The 18542-nt window shown below is 44.1% G+C and overlaps 2 protein-coding genes across 2 annotated transcripts in view; one reads left to right on the forward strand and one right to left on the reverse strand.

The window, feature by feature from the left end:
* Positions 1-8894, reverse strand: part of Atpaf1 (ATP synthase mitochondrial F1 complex assembly factor 1) — a 42587-nt gene extending 33693 nt beyond the window's left edge. Inside the window, exons 1-4 of the mRNA XM_004672140.2 lie at positions 8623-8894; positions 4687-4795; positions 2223-2273; positions 1357-1419 (exon numbers count right to left, since the gene is read on the reverse strand). Of these exons, the coding sequence (XP_004672197.2) occupies positions 1357-1419; positions 2223-2273; positions 4687-4795; positions 8623-8879 (480 nt within the window). The 5' untranslated portion in view covers positions 8880-8894. The remainder of the gene's footprint in view (positions 1-1356; positions 1420-2222; positions 2274-4686; positions 4796-8622) is intronic.
* A 4070-nt stretch (positions 8895-12964) lies between these two features.
* On the forward strand, positions 12965-14407 carry Tex38 (testis expressed 38). Its single transcript, XM_004672157.2, has 2 exons — positions 12965-13410; positions 13803-14407. Exons 1-2 carry the CDS (start codon positions 13374-13376, stop codon positions 14405-14407), a joined length of 642 nt encoding a protein of 213 aa, XP_004672214.1. The 5' UTR covers positions 12965-13373.
* Positions 14408-18542: the final 4135 nt, after the last annotated feature.

Below are 18542 nucleotides of genomic sequence, written 5' to 3' on the forward strand. Positions count from 1 at the left end.
GGAGAGAGAGAGAGAAAGACAGGCACAGAGAGAATGGGCACACCAAGGCATCCAGCCATTGCAAATGAACTCCAGATACATGTGGCCCCTTGTACATCTGGCTAATATGGGTCTTGGGGAATTGAACCAGGGTCCTTTGGCTTTGCAGGCAAATGCCTTAACTGCTAAGCCATCTCTCCAGCCCCATAGCAGTGAATCTTTTTAAGTCTGAGTTTTCTTAATTCTAAATTGGGAATAATAGCATTTATGTTCCAGTGTGACCATGTGAATTTAATGAAATCACACATATGAGGCAACAGCCATAGGACCTGAGACTGTCACTGCCTAAAAGGCCCAGGGACAAAAAGGCCATGGCGGCAGGGATGCAAGTAATGTATGGGCTCAACAACATGGACTTCCATTTACTAAGGCTGACCTGACTACAGCTGCTCCTAAGTGCCTAATCTGCCAGCAGCAGAGACTAACACTGAGCCCCTGATATGGCAGCATTCCTCAGGGTAACCAGCCTAAAGTTTCCTAATGAGCCTGACATTTAATACCCAGCAAACTGATACATGGAATGACCAAACAGCTAGGATAGACCACGAATGCTTTGAATGAAGATGTTCAGGAAACTTTCTGTAGGTCTTTAGGTCATGAATACAGGAAAGGAATAGGTGGAGTGTCACTGAACATTTACAAATAAGTGGCGAAAATAGTATTTATTTACTTAAAAACATAAATATACGTCTACTCAGTGACAGATACTGTCCTAACTGTTTTACATGTTAACTCATTTAATTCTCAAATAAGTTTCCAAAGTAATTACTGTCATTATCGAGTCTTTGCAGAAGGGAAACTAAAGCCCTGAAAAGATAGCTAACCTAAATAAGACAGCTTTGGACACATAAGTGGCAGAGGACTCAAAACCAGCAGTTTGCTTCTGTAGTCCATGCTTTTCGTATCAGTATACTATGCTCTGTGTAAGGCAAGCGGACTCTGCTGGTGAGGCTACCATAAGAAAGTTGGAGAAATGGGAGCAGGGAAGTCTATTTGGAAAGGCAGTATAATGATCCAGGTATAGAGTACTGATGATTTTAAATTAGAGACAGGCAACAGAAATGAGAAAGGAAGGGGAAATACAAGTTAATTAAGACATATAAAAGCAAGACCAAGACAGACAAGACTTTTTATGCTACTGTTGTTCATATAATTCATCACATTTGGATCTTATGACTACTTCTCTTTTTGGCTAGAAAAAGGTTTCAGAAAGTGTACAAGCTCATCTACTTTCATATTTGGTTCACAGAGTACACATTTTCATGAATATACCATGAATATTTATTATTCATTCAAATATTTATTTTCATTCATTACCTGCTTTATTTCTTCTCCAGTTTTGTCTTTCGCCATCTCAATGTTAAAGATTGAACTGAGAGTCTTGAAAGAGAAAAGAAATAGCAATGAATATATACAATTTAAAACACAACCCCCTTGTGGAAAACAATGTCAGCCCAGTAAAGCAAACCTTTAATAAGTATAGAACAAAGTAAGAAAACTTGCATGCTCAGAAAAAGTGAGCCACCAAGCCTACACAGACTTTTATAGTTCTATGCCTGGGAACAATGTATGAGGTCACCATGTACTTCCCAAATGCTAAACTCTTAACAGTGTAGTCCTGCAGAGTTTTGCACCTGGTAAAAGGAGAAATCTTGGCTGTTGTTCTACCAGAGGAATGCTTTATTTGTAAGCTAAATGACAGGAGAAGTCCCAGGCTGGCCTCAAACTCACAGCAATCTTACCTTTGCCTCCCGAGTGCGGGGATTAAAGGTGTGTACCACCACACCTGGCCTAAATATTTTTATTTGACTTTTGAAACTACTTTTTTTTTTCTTTTTGGTTTTTCAAGGTAGGGTCTCACTCTAGCTCAGGCTGACCTGGAATTTACTATGTAGTCTCGCGGTGAACTCATGGTGACTCTCCTATCTCTGCCTTCTGAGTGCTAGGATTAAAGATGTGTGCCACCACATATAGCTTGAAACTACTTTTTACAGAAAGGAGTGTCACTGCATTTTCCTCACATTCCAAGGACACAAAAATGTATCGAAATATCTTGTCTCTACAGTTGGAAAAAACAAATCAATGTATATATAATCACTGACCCACAGTAAATAATGCTCAAATTTGCAGGTACTGTAAATGTCACATAAGATTTGAATTTTGATATTCAATTAGAAACCTACCTTGTCCTTAGTGAATCCTTTGCTCATAGGCTGTTTCCCTAAAGCACCTGTCTGAAATACATAATGTAAATCATTAAGTTATACTTTACACATAAGAAAACCAAGTTATTGCAGTACTCAATCCATTAAGTAATTGTGTAACTGAGAACTCAGTTCTCTTTACTCTTTATAACACATTATTCTGGGAGTTATTGCTTATGCAATAGTTTTCCTCTAAGATTCTGAGATGTAGAGATGAGAAAGGACTCATCAGGAATGGCTGTCTCCTAGTGCTGGGGGTTCATTCTGTATCTTTCACCATGAATATGAGGGATTCCTTCCCAGAATTTGATTTTCAGGGCTCCCTGTGTTCAGCCCTCTGATCCAGAGCCCTGGGTGAGGTGAGAAATGGAAAGTTTTTTTTTTTTTTTTTTTTTTTGGGGGGGGGTTCCGAGGTAGGGTCTCACTCTAGCTCAGGCTGACCTGGAATTCACTATGTACTCTCAGGGTGGCCTCGAACTCATGATGATCCACCTACCTCTGCCTCTTGAGTGCTGGGATTAAAGGTCTGCCATGCTGTCTTTGACATAATGAACCTACACCTCTGAAACCCTGAGCCAATATAAGTCCTTCCTCATTTAGGTTTTTTCTGTCAGATAGTTTAGTCACAGAGACAGAAAAGTAACTAACACATTTCCTCTCTACAAATGTTATTTTTTACCATGGGTCATGGTCAAAAAGTATGAAAGAAGGGCTGAAGCTGAAAGTATGAAAATGGCTTAGTGGTTAAGGCACCTGCCTGCAAAACCAAAGGACCCAGGTTTAATTCCCCAGGACCCACATTAGCCAGATGTACAAGGTGGCACATGTGTCTGGAGTTCATTTGCAGTGGCTGAAGGCCCTGGCATGCCAATTCTCTCTCTCAAATAAATAATCAATAATATTTTTTTAAAGTATGAAAACACTGTATTAGACTAATCTTCCTATACACTGCTTTCCACGTACTTTTCCCCAGCTATGATTGTTTGAGGATAACAATGACTAGTATATATATGTGCTATGGACTGTGCTAAAGAGTTTCCATGACATCTATTCAATCTTTAGCATGACTGAGATAGGTGCTATTATTGTTCCTAATTCACAGACAGATGAACTGAGGCACAAAGAAATTATATAATGTTTCCAGAATCACCCAGCTGACAGGTGAAAATGCAGTCTCTGACATCTGGTTCCAGAGCCCATTTTCTTAGCAAGTAAGTTATCCTGCCTCCATCTCTTTAGCCCATTGCCTCAGCTTGGAGTTTAATGCCTAACCTATTTCTTTACCCTTAATACATCTCTCTATATTTTCTCTGTCTCAGGCCAGGAATATTCCAGTCAGTAGAGTTCTTTCTCATCTCTTGGGAAATAGAAATTGGGCAAAATACCCTACTGTCTCCTAAAGCCCCCTTCACTTTCAAAACTCTTCTTCTGCTTAAGCAAATTCCTTACCACAGGGGTAGGAAGGAGGCATGGGGTAGGTTGTTAGCAAACTAAATCCAGCCCAACAACCATTGCGTAAATGAAGTTTTGTTGGAATACAGCTATGCCCATTCAGTTACTTGCTTTCTGCTTTTGCATTGTAATAGCAATATAATAATAGTTACAACATACTTGATGGTTAATCTTGAGTGTCAACTTGACTGGATTTGGAAATCACCTAGGATGTGTCTTAGAGGGAGTTTCTAGAAAGGTTTAATTGAGAAGAGAAGACCACCACTGCCTGTGGGTGGTACCACCCCATGGGCTGGGATCCCCAGCTAAATATAGAGGAAAAAGGAGAAAACCAGGTAAGCACTTGCTTTTCTCTGCTTCCTGATCAAAATCATAAACCAAGCAGCTCCTGCTGCCATGCTTTCCCCACCATGGACTTCAATCCTATGAACTTCCATTGTTAAGTTACTTCTGGATAGTTATTTGGTCCTAACATGGAGAAAAGTAACAAATACACCCACCCACAAAGCCTAAGATACTTACTATGTGGTCCTTTACAGAACATGTTGGATAATGTTTGTTCTGTATCAAAGTCCCACACTCTCCTCTTTTTTTGTTTGTTTTCAAGGTAGGGTCTCAACTCTAGCCCAGGCTGACCTGGAATTCACTATGCAGTCTCAGGGTGGCATTGAACTTATGATGATCCTCCTACCTCTGCCTCTAGAGTGCTGAGATTAAAGGTGTGTACCACCATGCTCCAGCTCCTCTTGTTTTAATTCAAATTCCAAACTCTTCTCAACCTAGGCCAGGCTGTATCTGAAGTAAGAATTTTTCTCTGATTCCCAAAGCTCAGTGCCATGAATACCTTGTCTATATAACTAGACTGTACTCCCTGTGAACAGAAGACTGACATTATGTTCGGATCACCCAACTGATCCATCAATGAGCCCACTTCATGGATAAGGGTTGGAGTGCTGGTAAGCTAGCAACACAAAGAAGAGCCAGGCCTTACCTTCTGCTCCACACATTTGATAAAATCACCTTGCTTGGAGTGCCCCACTGGTTGCTTACGAAACTCACTGCGTTTCTCTAGGCGGGACTCAAAGGCAGCTGGGTCAGACCTGCCCAAAGGTAAATAAATCAAAGGGTAAAACCTGGGACTTTTAGGTTTTGAAAGAATAGTAAAAAAAAAAAAAAAAAAAAAAAAGAGATATATAATACAGCATTGCAGAGAAAAGACAGACACTAAGAGACTAAAAGATTTGTCTTCTGTTAGTAAGGACTGAACACAAGCCCAGAAATCAAGAGAGCAGAAACAGTAAGTTATTCAACTACTGTTAATCTTCAAGGGAATTGTAACATTTTTTTCTCTTGGAGGCTATGTATTACCGACTTACACTCTGGGTACCTACCTGGACCCTTAAGGTGGGAAGGATACTGTCTTGCTTGAGTCACTTTCTCAGGCAGGAATCATATAGCATGTTTTCTTTTTTTAAATTTTTATTTATTTATTTGAGAGCAACAGAGAGAGAGAGAGAGAGAGAGAGAGAGAGAGAGAGAGAGAGGGAGGGAGGGAGGGAGGGAGGGAGAGGGAATATGATGGGCGTGCCAAGGCCTCCAGCCACTGCAAACGAACTCCAGAGGCGTGCGCCCTCTTGTGCATCTGGCTAACGTGGGTCCTGGGGAATCAAGCCTCGAACCGGAGTCCTTAGGCTTCACAGGCAAGCGCTTAACTGCTAAGCCATCTCTCCAGCCCAGCATGTTAAGCTTTTATTTGAATATATTCAGTTCTTTGACATTTCTCTGTGCCTACACCCTCAGATTTTGGTAATTCAAATGCTTCAAGCAAATGATTTTGCAGAAGAGTACCTGAGTATCCTCCTAAGCTATCCTCCAAAGAAGCTGTAGATGGAACATCAGAACTCATCTTTATGTTAAGACAAGATCAGGCTTCAGGCTTGAAGACCAGGTCTGGATTACTATTGTCACAAATTCTTCAGGCTTTGTAGCTGACCATGGGATGCATGGCTTTGTATGCTGAGATAAAAACATCATCCAGAGATTCTAGCTCCTTGCCTCTGAGGTCTGCAGCACCACGAGTGAGCTCCATAGGATCCAGGGACATCTTGACTATCCCTCTAATAGACCTTCCCCATTAATGCATTTAGGACCTCCCTTTTCCATAAAAACTCTTTTTAGAACTGACATCAAATGTCACTCTCTGCACTTCCTTGTAGATGGGTTGATCTATTTTCTTCCCTCTGAAGGACTGGGTCAGCCCTACAAGCAGCCACAGATATAGCTGTGCTTATCATAAGAGAGCTCATGGGCAACCTGGGCAGCCGAGCTCTTGCTGGACTTTGCAGACACATAAAGTAAAAAATAGTCCCTGGGTCAAGAAGTTTACTATTTAGTGGGAGAGACATGTGTGTAAATGTGTGCACAATCACTACTGCTATTATGAAGAAAATTTCCCCAAACATTCCTAAATGATTGAAATGGCTTCATGACTCTTTTGATTGTGTTGCTGTTACCCTTACCTGAAACACATCCCAACCATTTCCTCCATTTTTATTTTTAAGTGCTAGACCACAGATAGTATTCAAAGGAAGTTTTAGTAATAGCAAGGCTAGAGAGACTAGCAGAGATGAAGTATGAAGCCTTTATGTGGAACACAGAGCATTTGGGACATTATTCAGAAGTAAATTGGGCACCTGGGGAAGCTCACCTTCAGATGATAACAATATGTGTAAATGCTAATGGGAATGATCTATTAGGGAAGGAGAGCAAATCCAGTTCCTGAGTAAGAATGAATAGCCAGTCAGATATAACCTTCAACTCCAGGACCCAGTCATTTCCTTCTCCACTTCTGACCCCAGTCTGGATTAAAAATTTGTTCAAACAAATTATGGAAAATAAATGCACCTGGAAAAATTATACTAACTGAAGTAACTCAGACAAAAAAAAATACATGAGAACTTAAATGTTTGCAAAGGACATGAAATATCCCCTAAATACAAGGAATATTTAAAACAAAAAGAATAAATGGGAACTGCTAAATATTCAGAATGTGAGTAGACAACTCTTCTGAGATGCTTGTGTGTAAAAGGGATCAAAGAGAACAAGAGATGGGGTAGAGAGGAATGGAGGTCAAAGAAAGTGTTTAAAAATGACACTTGCGGGCTGGAGAGATGATGACTCAGTGGTTAAAGATGCTTGTGTGCAAAGCCTGCTGGCTTGGCTTCAATTCCCCAGTACCCACATAAAGCCAGCACAAAATGACACATGCATCTGGAGCTTGTCAGCAGTGGCAAAGAGGCCCTGGCATGCCCATTCCCTCTCTCTCAAATAAAGAAATAAAAATATTTTTAAAATGACACAGAAATATCTACATGTTGTTGGAAGGACAGCAAAAGAACTCATTCATTTGTTCCACCACTGCTTCAAAAACCTAGAAAGAAGCCAGGCATGGTAGTGCACTCCTTTAATCCCAGCACTCGGGAGGCATCGGTAGGAGGACTGCCTTGAGTTCAAGGCCACCCTGAGACTGCATAGTAAATTCCAGGTCAGCATGGGCTAGAGTGAGACCCTACCTCAAAAAACAAAAATCAAAAAAAAAAAAAAAAAAAAAAAAAAAAGAAAGAAAGAAAGAAAGAGAAAGAAAAAAAGATCACTAAAATCACAGTGAAATGCACAGAGGGGTCCAAGACTGGAAGTGGGAGACACTACTTAGAGAATGATGGCCAGTAGTCCAGGTGAAGATGAAGGAGTAAATTAAGGGAGTGGAATTTGATGAGACAGAATGCAGAGAATTTCTAGCCCTTAATGTTTGTTTCTTTCATAAGATAATGCCTTCCTATCTTACCAAGTTCTCTCTCAGCCCCCTAACATTTTAACACCCTTGGACACTTTAGGACCCCACTACACCCATCTTAACATTCCTTCCCTGTTTTTTGTTTTTTTAATTTTTTGTTTTTGGATTGGTGAAGATTGAACCAAGGGCTTTGTGCATGCTAGACTGGTGCTCTCTCACTGTGCCCAGTCCAAAAACCCCATTCTAACCTTCAAGTTTCCCTCTGGAGGGTGAGGGATAATATTTGAAACCTTGAGTTCAGTTAGACAAACCATAACCTAGTGCTAGCTTTGTGACCTTTTGGCAAGTGTCTTTTTCTATTTTATTTTATTTATTTATGAGAGAGAGAGAGGGAGAATGGGCACACCAGGGCCTCTAGCCACTGCACAAGAACTCGAGATGCATGCGCCACCTTGTGCATATGGCTTAAGTGGGTCCTGGGGAATCGAACTGAAGTCCTTTGCTTTGCAGCCAAGCGCCTTAACGCCAAGCCATCTCTCCAGCCCCTCTTTTTCTCTCTAAACCAGTTTTGTTACCCTACTGAAAAGGTTCGAAATGACGGGGAGGGTACAGTTAGGGTGATTGGACCCTTAAGTAAAAAGAAAAAAAAAAAAAAAGACAAAAAGGTCCACATTTACACCCCGCTACAGAATGATTCAAATGTGACATTTGCAGCATTTCTCCCACTTCCAACCTCCTTCAGGGCCCTAAACCAGGAGCCTGGGAACCCGCACTTTGGATGGGGTCTTCACTAATCCAACAAGCGATCTTGATCCAATCAAGTGCCCTCTCTGGAAGACTTCATGTCCCCAATTCTAAACCGAGGACAAATCTCGCTGAGCTGCCTTCCGCAGAGATGTGTAACAGTCCACCTGAGCATTGAGAGCGATAGCAGAAAGACAACTGTGGGACGAGCAAGGATTTTGCTGAGACTACTGGTGTGAGCTTAGGCAAGCGACCGAGCCCCTCTGGGTCTCCCTGCACAAGTGCATAGCTTTCGTCCCAGTGCCCCCAACAGCTATGTCCTACGGCCCAGCGCGCTGCCCGTCCTTCCGCGTCCCCGCGACCAGACCCCGGCAGCCGGCCGGGCCGCACCTGCGCAGCTGCTGTATCTTGTCCCGGTAGCGGCCGTAGAAGGGGTTGGCTTCGAGCTCGTCCCCGACCCCACTGCCGTCCGCGTTCCCGGAGGGCCGGCCCGGGCTGCGGCGGACGGGGAACACGCGCAGCTGTGCGGGTGACACGAGCCCCAGGCCCAGGGCGCGGCTGCGCACGGCACACAGACCTCGGTAGAGGCCGGCCACTTGCAGGACGGCTGGGCCCGCGCCACCCGCGGCCGAGACCGCAGCCGCCATGGCCGGCCGGGCCTCCTCTTCCTCCTCCTCCTCCTCCTCGGGCGCGTCGGCCTCGGGCCCCGGCTCCATCGTCTTCTAGGTCCGCGACGTCCGTGCTCCGACACCGGGGTTCCGCGCGCCGAAGGTTCCGGGCTGGAGAGAGGCGGGGAGGGGACACGAGGGGACTGTCGGTGCGCTCGGGCCAACGGGGATGCCGCGGCCGGCCGGTCCCCCCGGGAGCCCGCCGCGATTCACGCCCTCCCCCGCGGGACCAGCAGCCTCTGCGCGCCAAGTCTCTTCTGGAAAGCCGGGGACTGTGGGGTTCTCAGGGAGCTTGCTGGTTGCTAAATTTGCTTGGCTCGTAGCTGTGCAATCAGTCCAGCTGCAAAGGCTGTTTCACCAACTGTCATCACAGCTTCTCTTTACCGAGGTTTTTCAGCTGCAGAACAGTTCATTGGTTTCATATTCTCTGAAGCAAGTCGTATCCTTAATTCACACGTGAGGAAACTGAGGCTGGTTAAGTGACTTGCCCGAGTTCCACCCAACAACAGAACTTTCTTCAAAACTGACAGCTGCCTCAATATCCTTGTTTCCTTCTGCTCCCTGACACCTAAATGGAGCTCCAGCCAAACTGAATTACTCTGCCTCCTCCCCGCCCCCCGAGAAGACATTGGAAATTCGCCTTGACAAGTCTTTATTCAGGCTCTTTGCACCCTTGGAATGCTCTATCAACCAAAGTGCACCATCTTCACTTCCTAAACCAGTTGTGAGCTCCTGGGTCAAGGGCAGTGGCATCAATTTCTGTGTCTTTCTTACCCCCAGTTTGATTGGGGCCCTTTGTGAGGGGGAGTCATTAGTTTGCCTTGCAGGAGTCCTTGTCAGGCAGGATCTTTGAAGCAGGGACAGAGCCTCCAACTCTGTTCAATGCAACGTGCATTCATAGGTTATCAGACCGGCTTTGGGAGCAATGTAGTGGAAGATTAGTAATTCTAAGTTGCTGGACTGTACCCATGGCTAGCACTCAGTTCATATCTCAGCACTTCGAGAGGGCTTTTCTTTTCTTTTTTAATTAGATTTATTCTTAGGAATGGATTATTCTTATTTATTTATTTGAGAGAGGGAAAGAGGGAGAGAAAGAGAGAGAGAGAGACAGATAGACAGACTGACTGGGTGTCCCAGGGCTTCCAGCCACTGCAAACGGAACTCCAGATACATATGCCACCTTGTGCATCTGGCTTATGTGGGTACTGGGGAATTGAACCAAGATCCTCTGGCTTTGCAGGCAAACTTCTTAATTGCTAAGCCATCTCTACAGCCCAGCTTTTCTTGATAAATCTTCCCAGCCTTTTATAGTCTATTTTATACCCTAATAGTTCATTCTATCTTTTTCACAGTTATTACCATCTGAAATTTCTTAGGTCCTTGTTTACATTAATTTTTGGAACTTACATTTTAGTAGAAACTAACAATGAATACCTATTGTTAGTTGATAATGTATGCTATGCAGAAAAAAACTGGATATGAGAGATAGTGATAAGGGTTTATTCAAGAAGAAACTTGACAGAAATGGGGGAATGATCTGTATGGATATCTGGGGGAACAGTCTTCTACCTAGAGGGAACAGCAAATGGCCTGTTGTGAAACCTTAGGGAGGTTATATTAGTGGTGATAGGAAAGAGGTAGAAATGACATGAAGCATTTGGTAGAAGGGGAGGGAGTCAGTAAGATTGCTCAGGGCTTTGGAGGCCTTGGATAAGGTCCAGTTTTCAATCTGAGATGGGAAGTCACTGTAGATATTTTAGTGGAGGAGTAACATTCTGGCTGCTGGTGGAATTTAGGGTATATGAGGCAAAGATGGAAACTCTTCTAAGGGTGATAAAGTTGACCTACCTTTTACCTAGGATTGAAATAACAGTCAGGGAGGGGGTGTCAACCATGCTGTTGGGTATGTGAGTCCATAGTTCTAAGGTGTGCTTCAAGTTGTAAATTGCCAGCATATCTGATTTTTAATGCCATGAGTATGGATGAAGTCACTAAGGAATGAATATAGATAGAATGATATGAACTGAGCCCTGCAGCATACCATCACCTAGAGATCAGGGAAAAGAGAACACAGCAAAGAGGAATAAAAAGCCTAAATAGAGCCAAGGGAAAGTGGACCTTGGGCAAAAGAACTCTGTGTAAATAGTGCCTATTATGGTTTGAATCTGAAATGTCTCCAATAAGCTCATGTTTTAAATATTTGGTCCCCTGCTGGTGGCATGATTTGGGGAGGTGTGGAATCTTTAAGAGGTGGGGTCTAGGGCTAGAAAATGGCTCAGGATGTAAGAGCACTTACAGATAAGCAGGAGGGCCTGAGACCATCTGAGTTTGATCTTCAGTGCCCATATAAAAAGCCAGGTGTGGCCATGGCAAGACTGTAACCCCAGTCCTGTGGGAGGAGTTGGGTGAAGACCAGAGACTCCCTGAGGCTTACTGGTAAGCCATTCTGAGCTCCAGGCTCAATGAGAGATTCCATCTTAAGGAAACAAAACAGGATAGCAATAGAGGACAACAGTGGATATTCTCCATCCTCCACAGGCATGTGCACACATACAGATACACATACCACACACATAACAACCATACCTCCCCACACACACATGAGGTGGGGTCTAGCTGGTGGAAAATCACAAGTGCAGTGGTTAAGGCACTTGCCTACAAAGCTTAATGCCCCAGATTCAGTTTCCCAGTACCCATATAAAGCCAGATGCACAAAGTGGCACTTGCATCTGGAATTTGTTTACAGCAGCTGGAGGCCCTGGCATGCCCATTCTTTGTCTCTCTTCTCTCTATCTCTCTGCTTGCAAATAAATAAATAAAAATATTTTAAAATATTGTATTTATTTGTAAGGAGAGAGGGTTGGCATACCAGGACTGTCTGCCATTGCAAATGAACTCCAGATGCATGTGCCACTTTCTGCATTTGGCTTCATGTGGATACTGAGGAATTAAACCCAGGCTGGCAGGCTTTAGTAAGTGCCTTTAATCACAGAGCTGTCTCTCCATCCCCAGGAATAATTTTTTAACTAACTTGTCCATAAATGGTTGAGCTGCCCTAGGGAAGTAATAAGCACATCCCTGGCCCAAATGAGTTCTGGGTGATTGGTTGCTGTGTAGGAAAGGCCAGGATTGAAGCATTTGGTAGGAATTGGACTAGACAGCTCTTCAAGTCTCTTCAACTGAAGATGAAGTGGTTCTGGGAAACCAACCAAAAAGACTGCTTGGCACAGGGCAGGGTTTAAGCTGAGTCTGGGAGGATAAGCAGGTGTTCAGTGGTAGAAATGAGGGAAAGGGGCTGGAGAGATGGCTTAGCAGTTAAGGCGCTTGCCTGCAAAGCCAAAGAACTAGGTTCCATTCCTCATGACCCACATAAGCCAGATGCACAAGATGGCACATGCATCTGGAGTTTGCAGTGGCTGCAGGGTCTGGCATGCCCATTCTCTGTCTCTATCTATATATCTATCCATCTATCTATCTAACTGTCCATCTATCTATCTATCTCTTTCTCTTAAATAAATTAAAAAAAAAACATTTTAAAAAGAAATGAGGGAAGGAGCATTCCTGAGTTAAGGAGCAGCATGAGTAAAACTCCAGAGATGTGAGTAAGAGGGATCTGTTGCTGAATTTGGCTTCATCATAGGGAAAGGACTATGAAGGATGAGGAGGGATGTTACCCTGGAAAGATGCAGGACCAGATAGAAGGGAGCTCTCACAAGGTCTAATACACAAAGACCATTTGCCAGCATTGGCTTAAGGAACAGAATGAAATAAAAAGTGATGGCAGGAGCTGGGCCTGGTGGCACATACTTTTAATCCCAGCACTAGGCAGGGAGAGGTAGGAGGACTGCCATGAGTTTGAGGACACCCTGAGACTATATAGTGAATTCCAGGTCAGCCTGGGCTGGGCTAGAGTGAGACTCTACCTGGAAAATACAAACAAACAAACAAACAAACAAACAAACAAACAAACACACGAGATTGTAGGAGCCAAAGAAGATTTCTACTTGGATCCCTTGAGCAGGTTTTCTCCTGACAATTTGTTCAGCAGTTACACAAATTGTGGGATGCCCAATGCTGTGTTTTCTGCTCCACTCTCAACTGGGGAATGTACTCAGCAGTGGTTCCCTAATCACAAACATGGATAAGTCCCTGAAGATGTGAGGGCTCTTTCCTGAAAGCTGCCCTATGAGTTCACCAAAGGAGTGGGGAATGACAACTCTGTTGGTGGGCCAGTCTTGATAGGAGTAGGGCCACAATGCTTGTGAGATGCCACTGGATGAAGTCCCTCCTTTCCACTAATTTAGGACTACTCCACAAGCACCACCCTCTGGAATGCTCAGTGTGCAGAATCTGGTGACCTCTTATTTAGGTAACAATGAGACATAATCCTTCAGAGGACTCCCATTGGTGGAGAGATGGGTAGGAGAGTTTCCTCTCACCAGAACACTAACCTGGGTGCCAAGGCCTAACCTTATGGATTCCCAGCAAGAGGAGCTGAGCCTTCCTGGAAGTAAGTGTACCTCCAATCCCTGCCCCTTACTTTGTGTGCTTGGGCACAGGGACAAATACTTAGGAAGATGGAGTGGTGGCTGCCTGCATGAACTGCTAAGCAGTAAGGTGATGCCTTCCAGAAAAATAATGATTCCTTGAAAGCTGATTGAACTTGAGCAGATCAACCTCTCAGTCCATTGTTTCTTCTTTGTAAATGGCTAAACTGGTTTCTTCAACAATGTGGGAATCTAGCTTTGACAAAGAGAGTGATGTGGCAAGTCCATGAGGAGGGCGGGAAGGCAGGAATTGAGAGTCAGTGGATAGAGTGACTGAAGGCAGGTCAAGGAGAGGAATGAGAAATGGCTCAAGCTTGAGCATCAGCCAGCCTGCCTCATTTTCTTTTGCCTGTAGTGTGGATCTCCCTGTACTTTGGATTCCTGGGGCTGTGTTCTGTGGTTACGGGCAGTTGCATTCTCTTTCTGCACTGGAAGAAGAACTTGCAGCGGGAAGAACGAGCCCAGCAATGGGTGGAGGTGATGAGAGCTGCCACGTTCACCTATAGCCCACTCCTCTACTGGATCAACAAGCAACGGCTCTTTGGCATGAATGCAGCCATTAATACTGGCCCTCCCCCTGTCGTCACCAAGACTGAGACCGAGGGCCAGAATCTGGATCCTGTGTGGGAGTTGGATGTCCCTGAAGGAAGGAGCTATGCTGTGCAAGACACCAGCCCCAGAGTGGAAGCTCCTGGTCCCCTGCAGCCTGCGCTGGTGGTCTCACAGCAGCCCCTGTCCCCACCTATGCCACAGCCCCAGATCAAGTCCCCACTCCCAGTTCCTGTCTTTCAGGAGGTACCCTTTGCTGCATCCCTCTGCAACCTTCCTCCTATGCTAAACCACTCTGTCTCCTACCCCTTGGCCAACTGTCCTCAAAGGAATGTTCACTTCCCTTCCCTCCCCACACCAGCCTATGGAGTGAACCGCTTCAATGCCAAGCCTTTTGCCTCAGAATTGTAGTCTCCTCTCACTGGGGAGCTGGAGGTACCAGAGGCGGAGTAGAAAATAGAGCTAACCTTGAGGAGGTGGGATTGGCATAGAGATCAGAGCTATCTGGATGTCACCTTATAAAAGATTTTAAAAAGTCCAGTTTTCTCTTATGTCTCATTATCCTAGAAGGGCAGGCAGTGCCTTTCCTATTTAATGGGGGCATTTGGCAAATCAAGCTGTTGTGAGTCTCATCAGTACAAATGCAGATAGGATGTTGGCTTCTGGAGGCACAGTGAACTAGTTAGTACTTGTGGATGGACTCAGTATCCTTCTACCCAGTATTTTAGCCCAAATATATATGCCAGGCCCTAGGCTAGGTCCCCAAAGTCACTGCTGTTCTTTAGGATGGGAAGCCCAACTTCTGTAAGAGTTCAGCAGCTTAAGGTACAGAGCTATGGCAGTCTGAGAGAAAGATCCCTTGCTTTTGGGAATTATATGGTTAACTTAGAAATGCAAGGTTGGGGGTTAGTGATTAAGGCACTTGTGTGCAAAGCTTAAGGACCCAAGTTCGATTCCCTAGTACCTATGAAAATCTAGATGCACAAGGTGGCATATTGTGTCTGGAGTTCATTTGCAGTGGCTAGAATAGCCATTTTCTGTCTCTCTCTCTTTCTCTTGTGTAAATAAATAAAAAAAAAATTTAAAATTTATTTTAGAAAAAGAAAGAAATTACATGGTTGAAAACTGATTGAGGCTCTGGGAGTCCAGGGCTCTTGGAGTTCAGCCAGAAAAGTTGTGGTTGAGGCAGTTACCAAATGACTGCACCATTCCCTGTTTCCTCCTCAACACAGAGGATTTTGGTTACTATTAAAGAATTCTCAGTTAGTCAGCCTAGCACACCCTGCTCCTGAATTCAGCCCTCAGTTGAGTTTTCCCAGTTTCAGGGCTTCTACCCTGAGGGGTGCCTTTTCTGCTTGAAATTAGGCTTGTTGTTTCTGTCCTTCTGTCCTTGCCGTAATTCTGATTCCCATACAATAAATCTTGTTCCATTTGCTACTGACCTTGTGGATTTTCTTGCTGCCCAGAAGCCATACTTCATTACTGCTCCTTGGGTTGGAATCCCTTCTAGCAGGGCTTGCTGGGAGCAGAGCTGCTGTGGCTATGTCACAGGCAGAACAAGTCACATCCCACTTGGTTGCATGCATTGACTCTTAGTGGTTGTCTTTGCCCATTTGAATGTTCCCAAGAACACTAAATGGCTATCATGGACCTTCCTATTACAGATTAAGGTACATGTTCCAAGGCCACATGCTTATTATTTTTTTTCCATTTATTATTATTATTATTTTAAGCTGCAGATCCTGTTCTCTAATTGACATTTTCCTGGCTTCAAAGTTCTGAATCTTTCCTTTTTTAAATTTTTTTTTCTTTTTTTTTGTGGTAGGGTCTCACTCTAGCCCAAGCTGACCTGGAATTCACTGTGTAGTCTCAGGATGGCCTCGAACTCTCAGCGATCCTCCTACCTCTGCCTCCCTGAGTGCTGGAATTAAAGGCATGCGCCACCACTGGCTCCTTTTGTAAAAATTTTTTGATCATTTTATTTATTTATTTATTTGACAGCAACAGAGAGAGAAAGAGGGAGAGAGAGAGAGAGAAAGAAAGAATGGGCACGCCAGGGCTTCCAGCCACTGCAAATGAACTCCAGACGCGTGTGCCCCCTTGTGCATCTGGCTAATGTGGGTCCTAGGGGAATTGAGCCTTGAACCGGGGTTCTTAGGCTTCACAGGCAAGCACTTAACCGCTAAGCCATATCTCCAGCCCCAAGTTCTGAATCTTTCTAACATACCACATGGGTGTCCTTTCCCAATCATGGAACTTGTTAGAAGACTCAGCTGAATGTGTTAATGTGCTGGCTCATGCATTGGATGGTATTCTTTTTTCCTTCCTTCCTTTTTGTTTTGTTTTGAGACAGTGTCTCACTATGTATGTCTCTTGGCTGGCCTGGAACTTGCTGGTATTCCAGACCAGCCTCAGCTTTCTGATGGCTGGGATACATAGCTTTCCAAAAGACCCACTACACGAGAATGTTAATTTGCATAGCTTCTGGAAACAGTGCTAAAAGATTGATAAAGATAAAACTCCCTATGTAATCCGAGTTTTTTTTTTTCCAAGGTAGGGACTCACTGTGGCCCAGGCTGACCTGGAATTAACTATGTAGTCTTAGGGTGGCCTTAAACTCATAGCACTCTTCCTACCTCTGCCTCCCAAGTGCTGGGATTTATCCCAGTTTTAAGACTAGTGACTGAGGCCTGACTTAGTCACAGAATATGGTGTTTCCCTTTCAATTTTTTTTTTTTTTTCAGTACTGGGGGTTAAAATCCAAGGTCTTGCGCATGCTAGGCAAGTGCTGTACCACTGAATTGTATCCCTAAACCCTCCTTTTCACTTTGGAAATGAGCAAACACATATTTGTAAATGATTTAAACTTTTTGTATAAACTTCCTTAAGTGGAAAGGTCACCTAGATTTTATGAATGGTAAGGGAGGGGTTAAGGGACTCCCTGAGCTTAGTAAATATTGAGCTAGTTTTTAAATTATTAGTTATGGACATACTCAGTGTATAAATAGCACATGTTGGTGCCATCCTTACCCTCATCCCTGTCTGCCCACTCTGAAGAGACCCTCTTTGTTGGGGTTATCTCCATGTGGATTGTAGATCATGCATTGTGGGGGTAGCCATCAGTTATGGGGAACAGGCAATGTCTCTGTGTGTAATGTCCAAACTTGAGGTTCTAATAATCTTTCCACCCCCTCTTCCATGAATTTACCTGAGCCATGTTGGGTTCATTTTAGGTCTACTTCAGTGATGGGCTCTTGGGAGCCTCTGTGTCTCTGGATATCTGGTTTGGTAGGAGTTGAGTGTTCTGTGTGTCTACCTCCTTCACCCTTGTGCTGATACAAGGTTCACCAAGAAAGCAGCACTCTTGCTCATTTCTCCAATTACTCTATGGTTTCAGCTGGGGCCCTGGTGAGGTGTGATGGGCTGATTCCTCAGGTTCTGTGTCCATCTGACAAAGAGAAGCAGATTCTCCAATGGAGAGTGAAGTCAGCACTGGACAAATGGGATACCCACCATTAGTTTAGAGAGAATTTAATAGGTTCAGGCCCTCTTAACATTTAACTATTTTGACCTTTTAAAAAATTATTATTATGGGCTGGAGAGATGGCTTAGCGGTTAAGTGCTTGCCTGTGAAGCCTAAGGACCCCGGTTTGAGGCTCGTTTCCCCAGGACCCACGTTAGCCAGATGCACAAGGGGGCGCATGTGTATGGGGTTCATTTGCAGTGGCTGGAGGCTCTGGCACACCTGTTTTTTTTCTCTCTGTGTCTCTTTCTCTCTCTGTTACTCTCAAATAAATAAAAATAAACAACAAAAAAGTAAAAAAAATTAATTATTTTTTTTAACCAGAGACAGAGAGATTAGGGAAACAATTGGTGTGCCAGAGCCTCCAGCCACTGTGATTGAACTCCAGATGTGTGCACCATCTTGTGAGCATGTATGATCTTGTGCATTTGCATCACATTGTGCGTCTGGTTTACATGGAATCTGGAGAGTTGAACATAGGTCCTTGCCTTAAGCTTTGCAGGCACGTGCTTAACTGCTAAGCCATTTCTCTGGCCTCACTTTTTTTTTTTTAAATATGAGGGAAAGGCCCTGACCCTGTCTATGAGATTCCTCTCTAGTAATGACTTTTTTTTTTCAAGGTAGGGTTTCGCTTTAGCCCAGGCTGACCTGGAATTCACCATGTAGTCTCAGGGTGGTCTTGAACTCACAGCGATTCTCCTACCTTTGCCCCCAAGTGCTGGGATTAAAGGCATGCGCCACCACGCCTGGCTCTAGTAATGACTTTTAAGCTGCTTTTTCAAGTCAGTGGAAGATTTACTTTTCTTCTCTTTTTTTTCTTTTCTTTTTTTTTTTTGAGGTAGGATCTCATTCTAGCCCAGGCTAATCTGGAGCTCACTCTGTAGCCCAGACTTGTCTCAAACTCATGGCGATCCTCCTACCTCAGCATCCTGAGTGCTGGGATTAAAGGTGTACACCACTATACACAGCTCAATTGAATATATTTTTTAAATTTTTTATTTATTTATTTGAGAGCAAGAGACA

Source organism: Jaculus jaculus, chromosome 5, assembly GCF_020740685.1.
Source record: "Jaculus jaculus isolate mJacJac1 chromosome 5, mJacJac1.mat.Y.cur, whole genome shotgun sequence".
Taxonomy (NCBI): Eukaryota; Metazoa; Chordata; class Mammalia; order Rodentia; family Dipodidae; genus Jaculus; species Jaculus jaculus.

Excerpts from the sequence above, each read along its gene's own strand:
- Tex38 (XM_004672157.2), top strand. The coding sequence starts at position 13,374 with ATGGATTCCCAGCAAGAGGAGCTGAGCCTTCCTGGAA. Across the intron at positions 13,411-13,802 it reads GGAGCTGAGCCTTCCTGGAA|TGTGGATCTCCCTGTACTTT; the intron begins GTAAGTGTACCT and ends TTTTGCCTGTAG.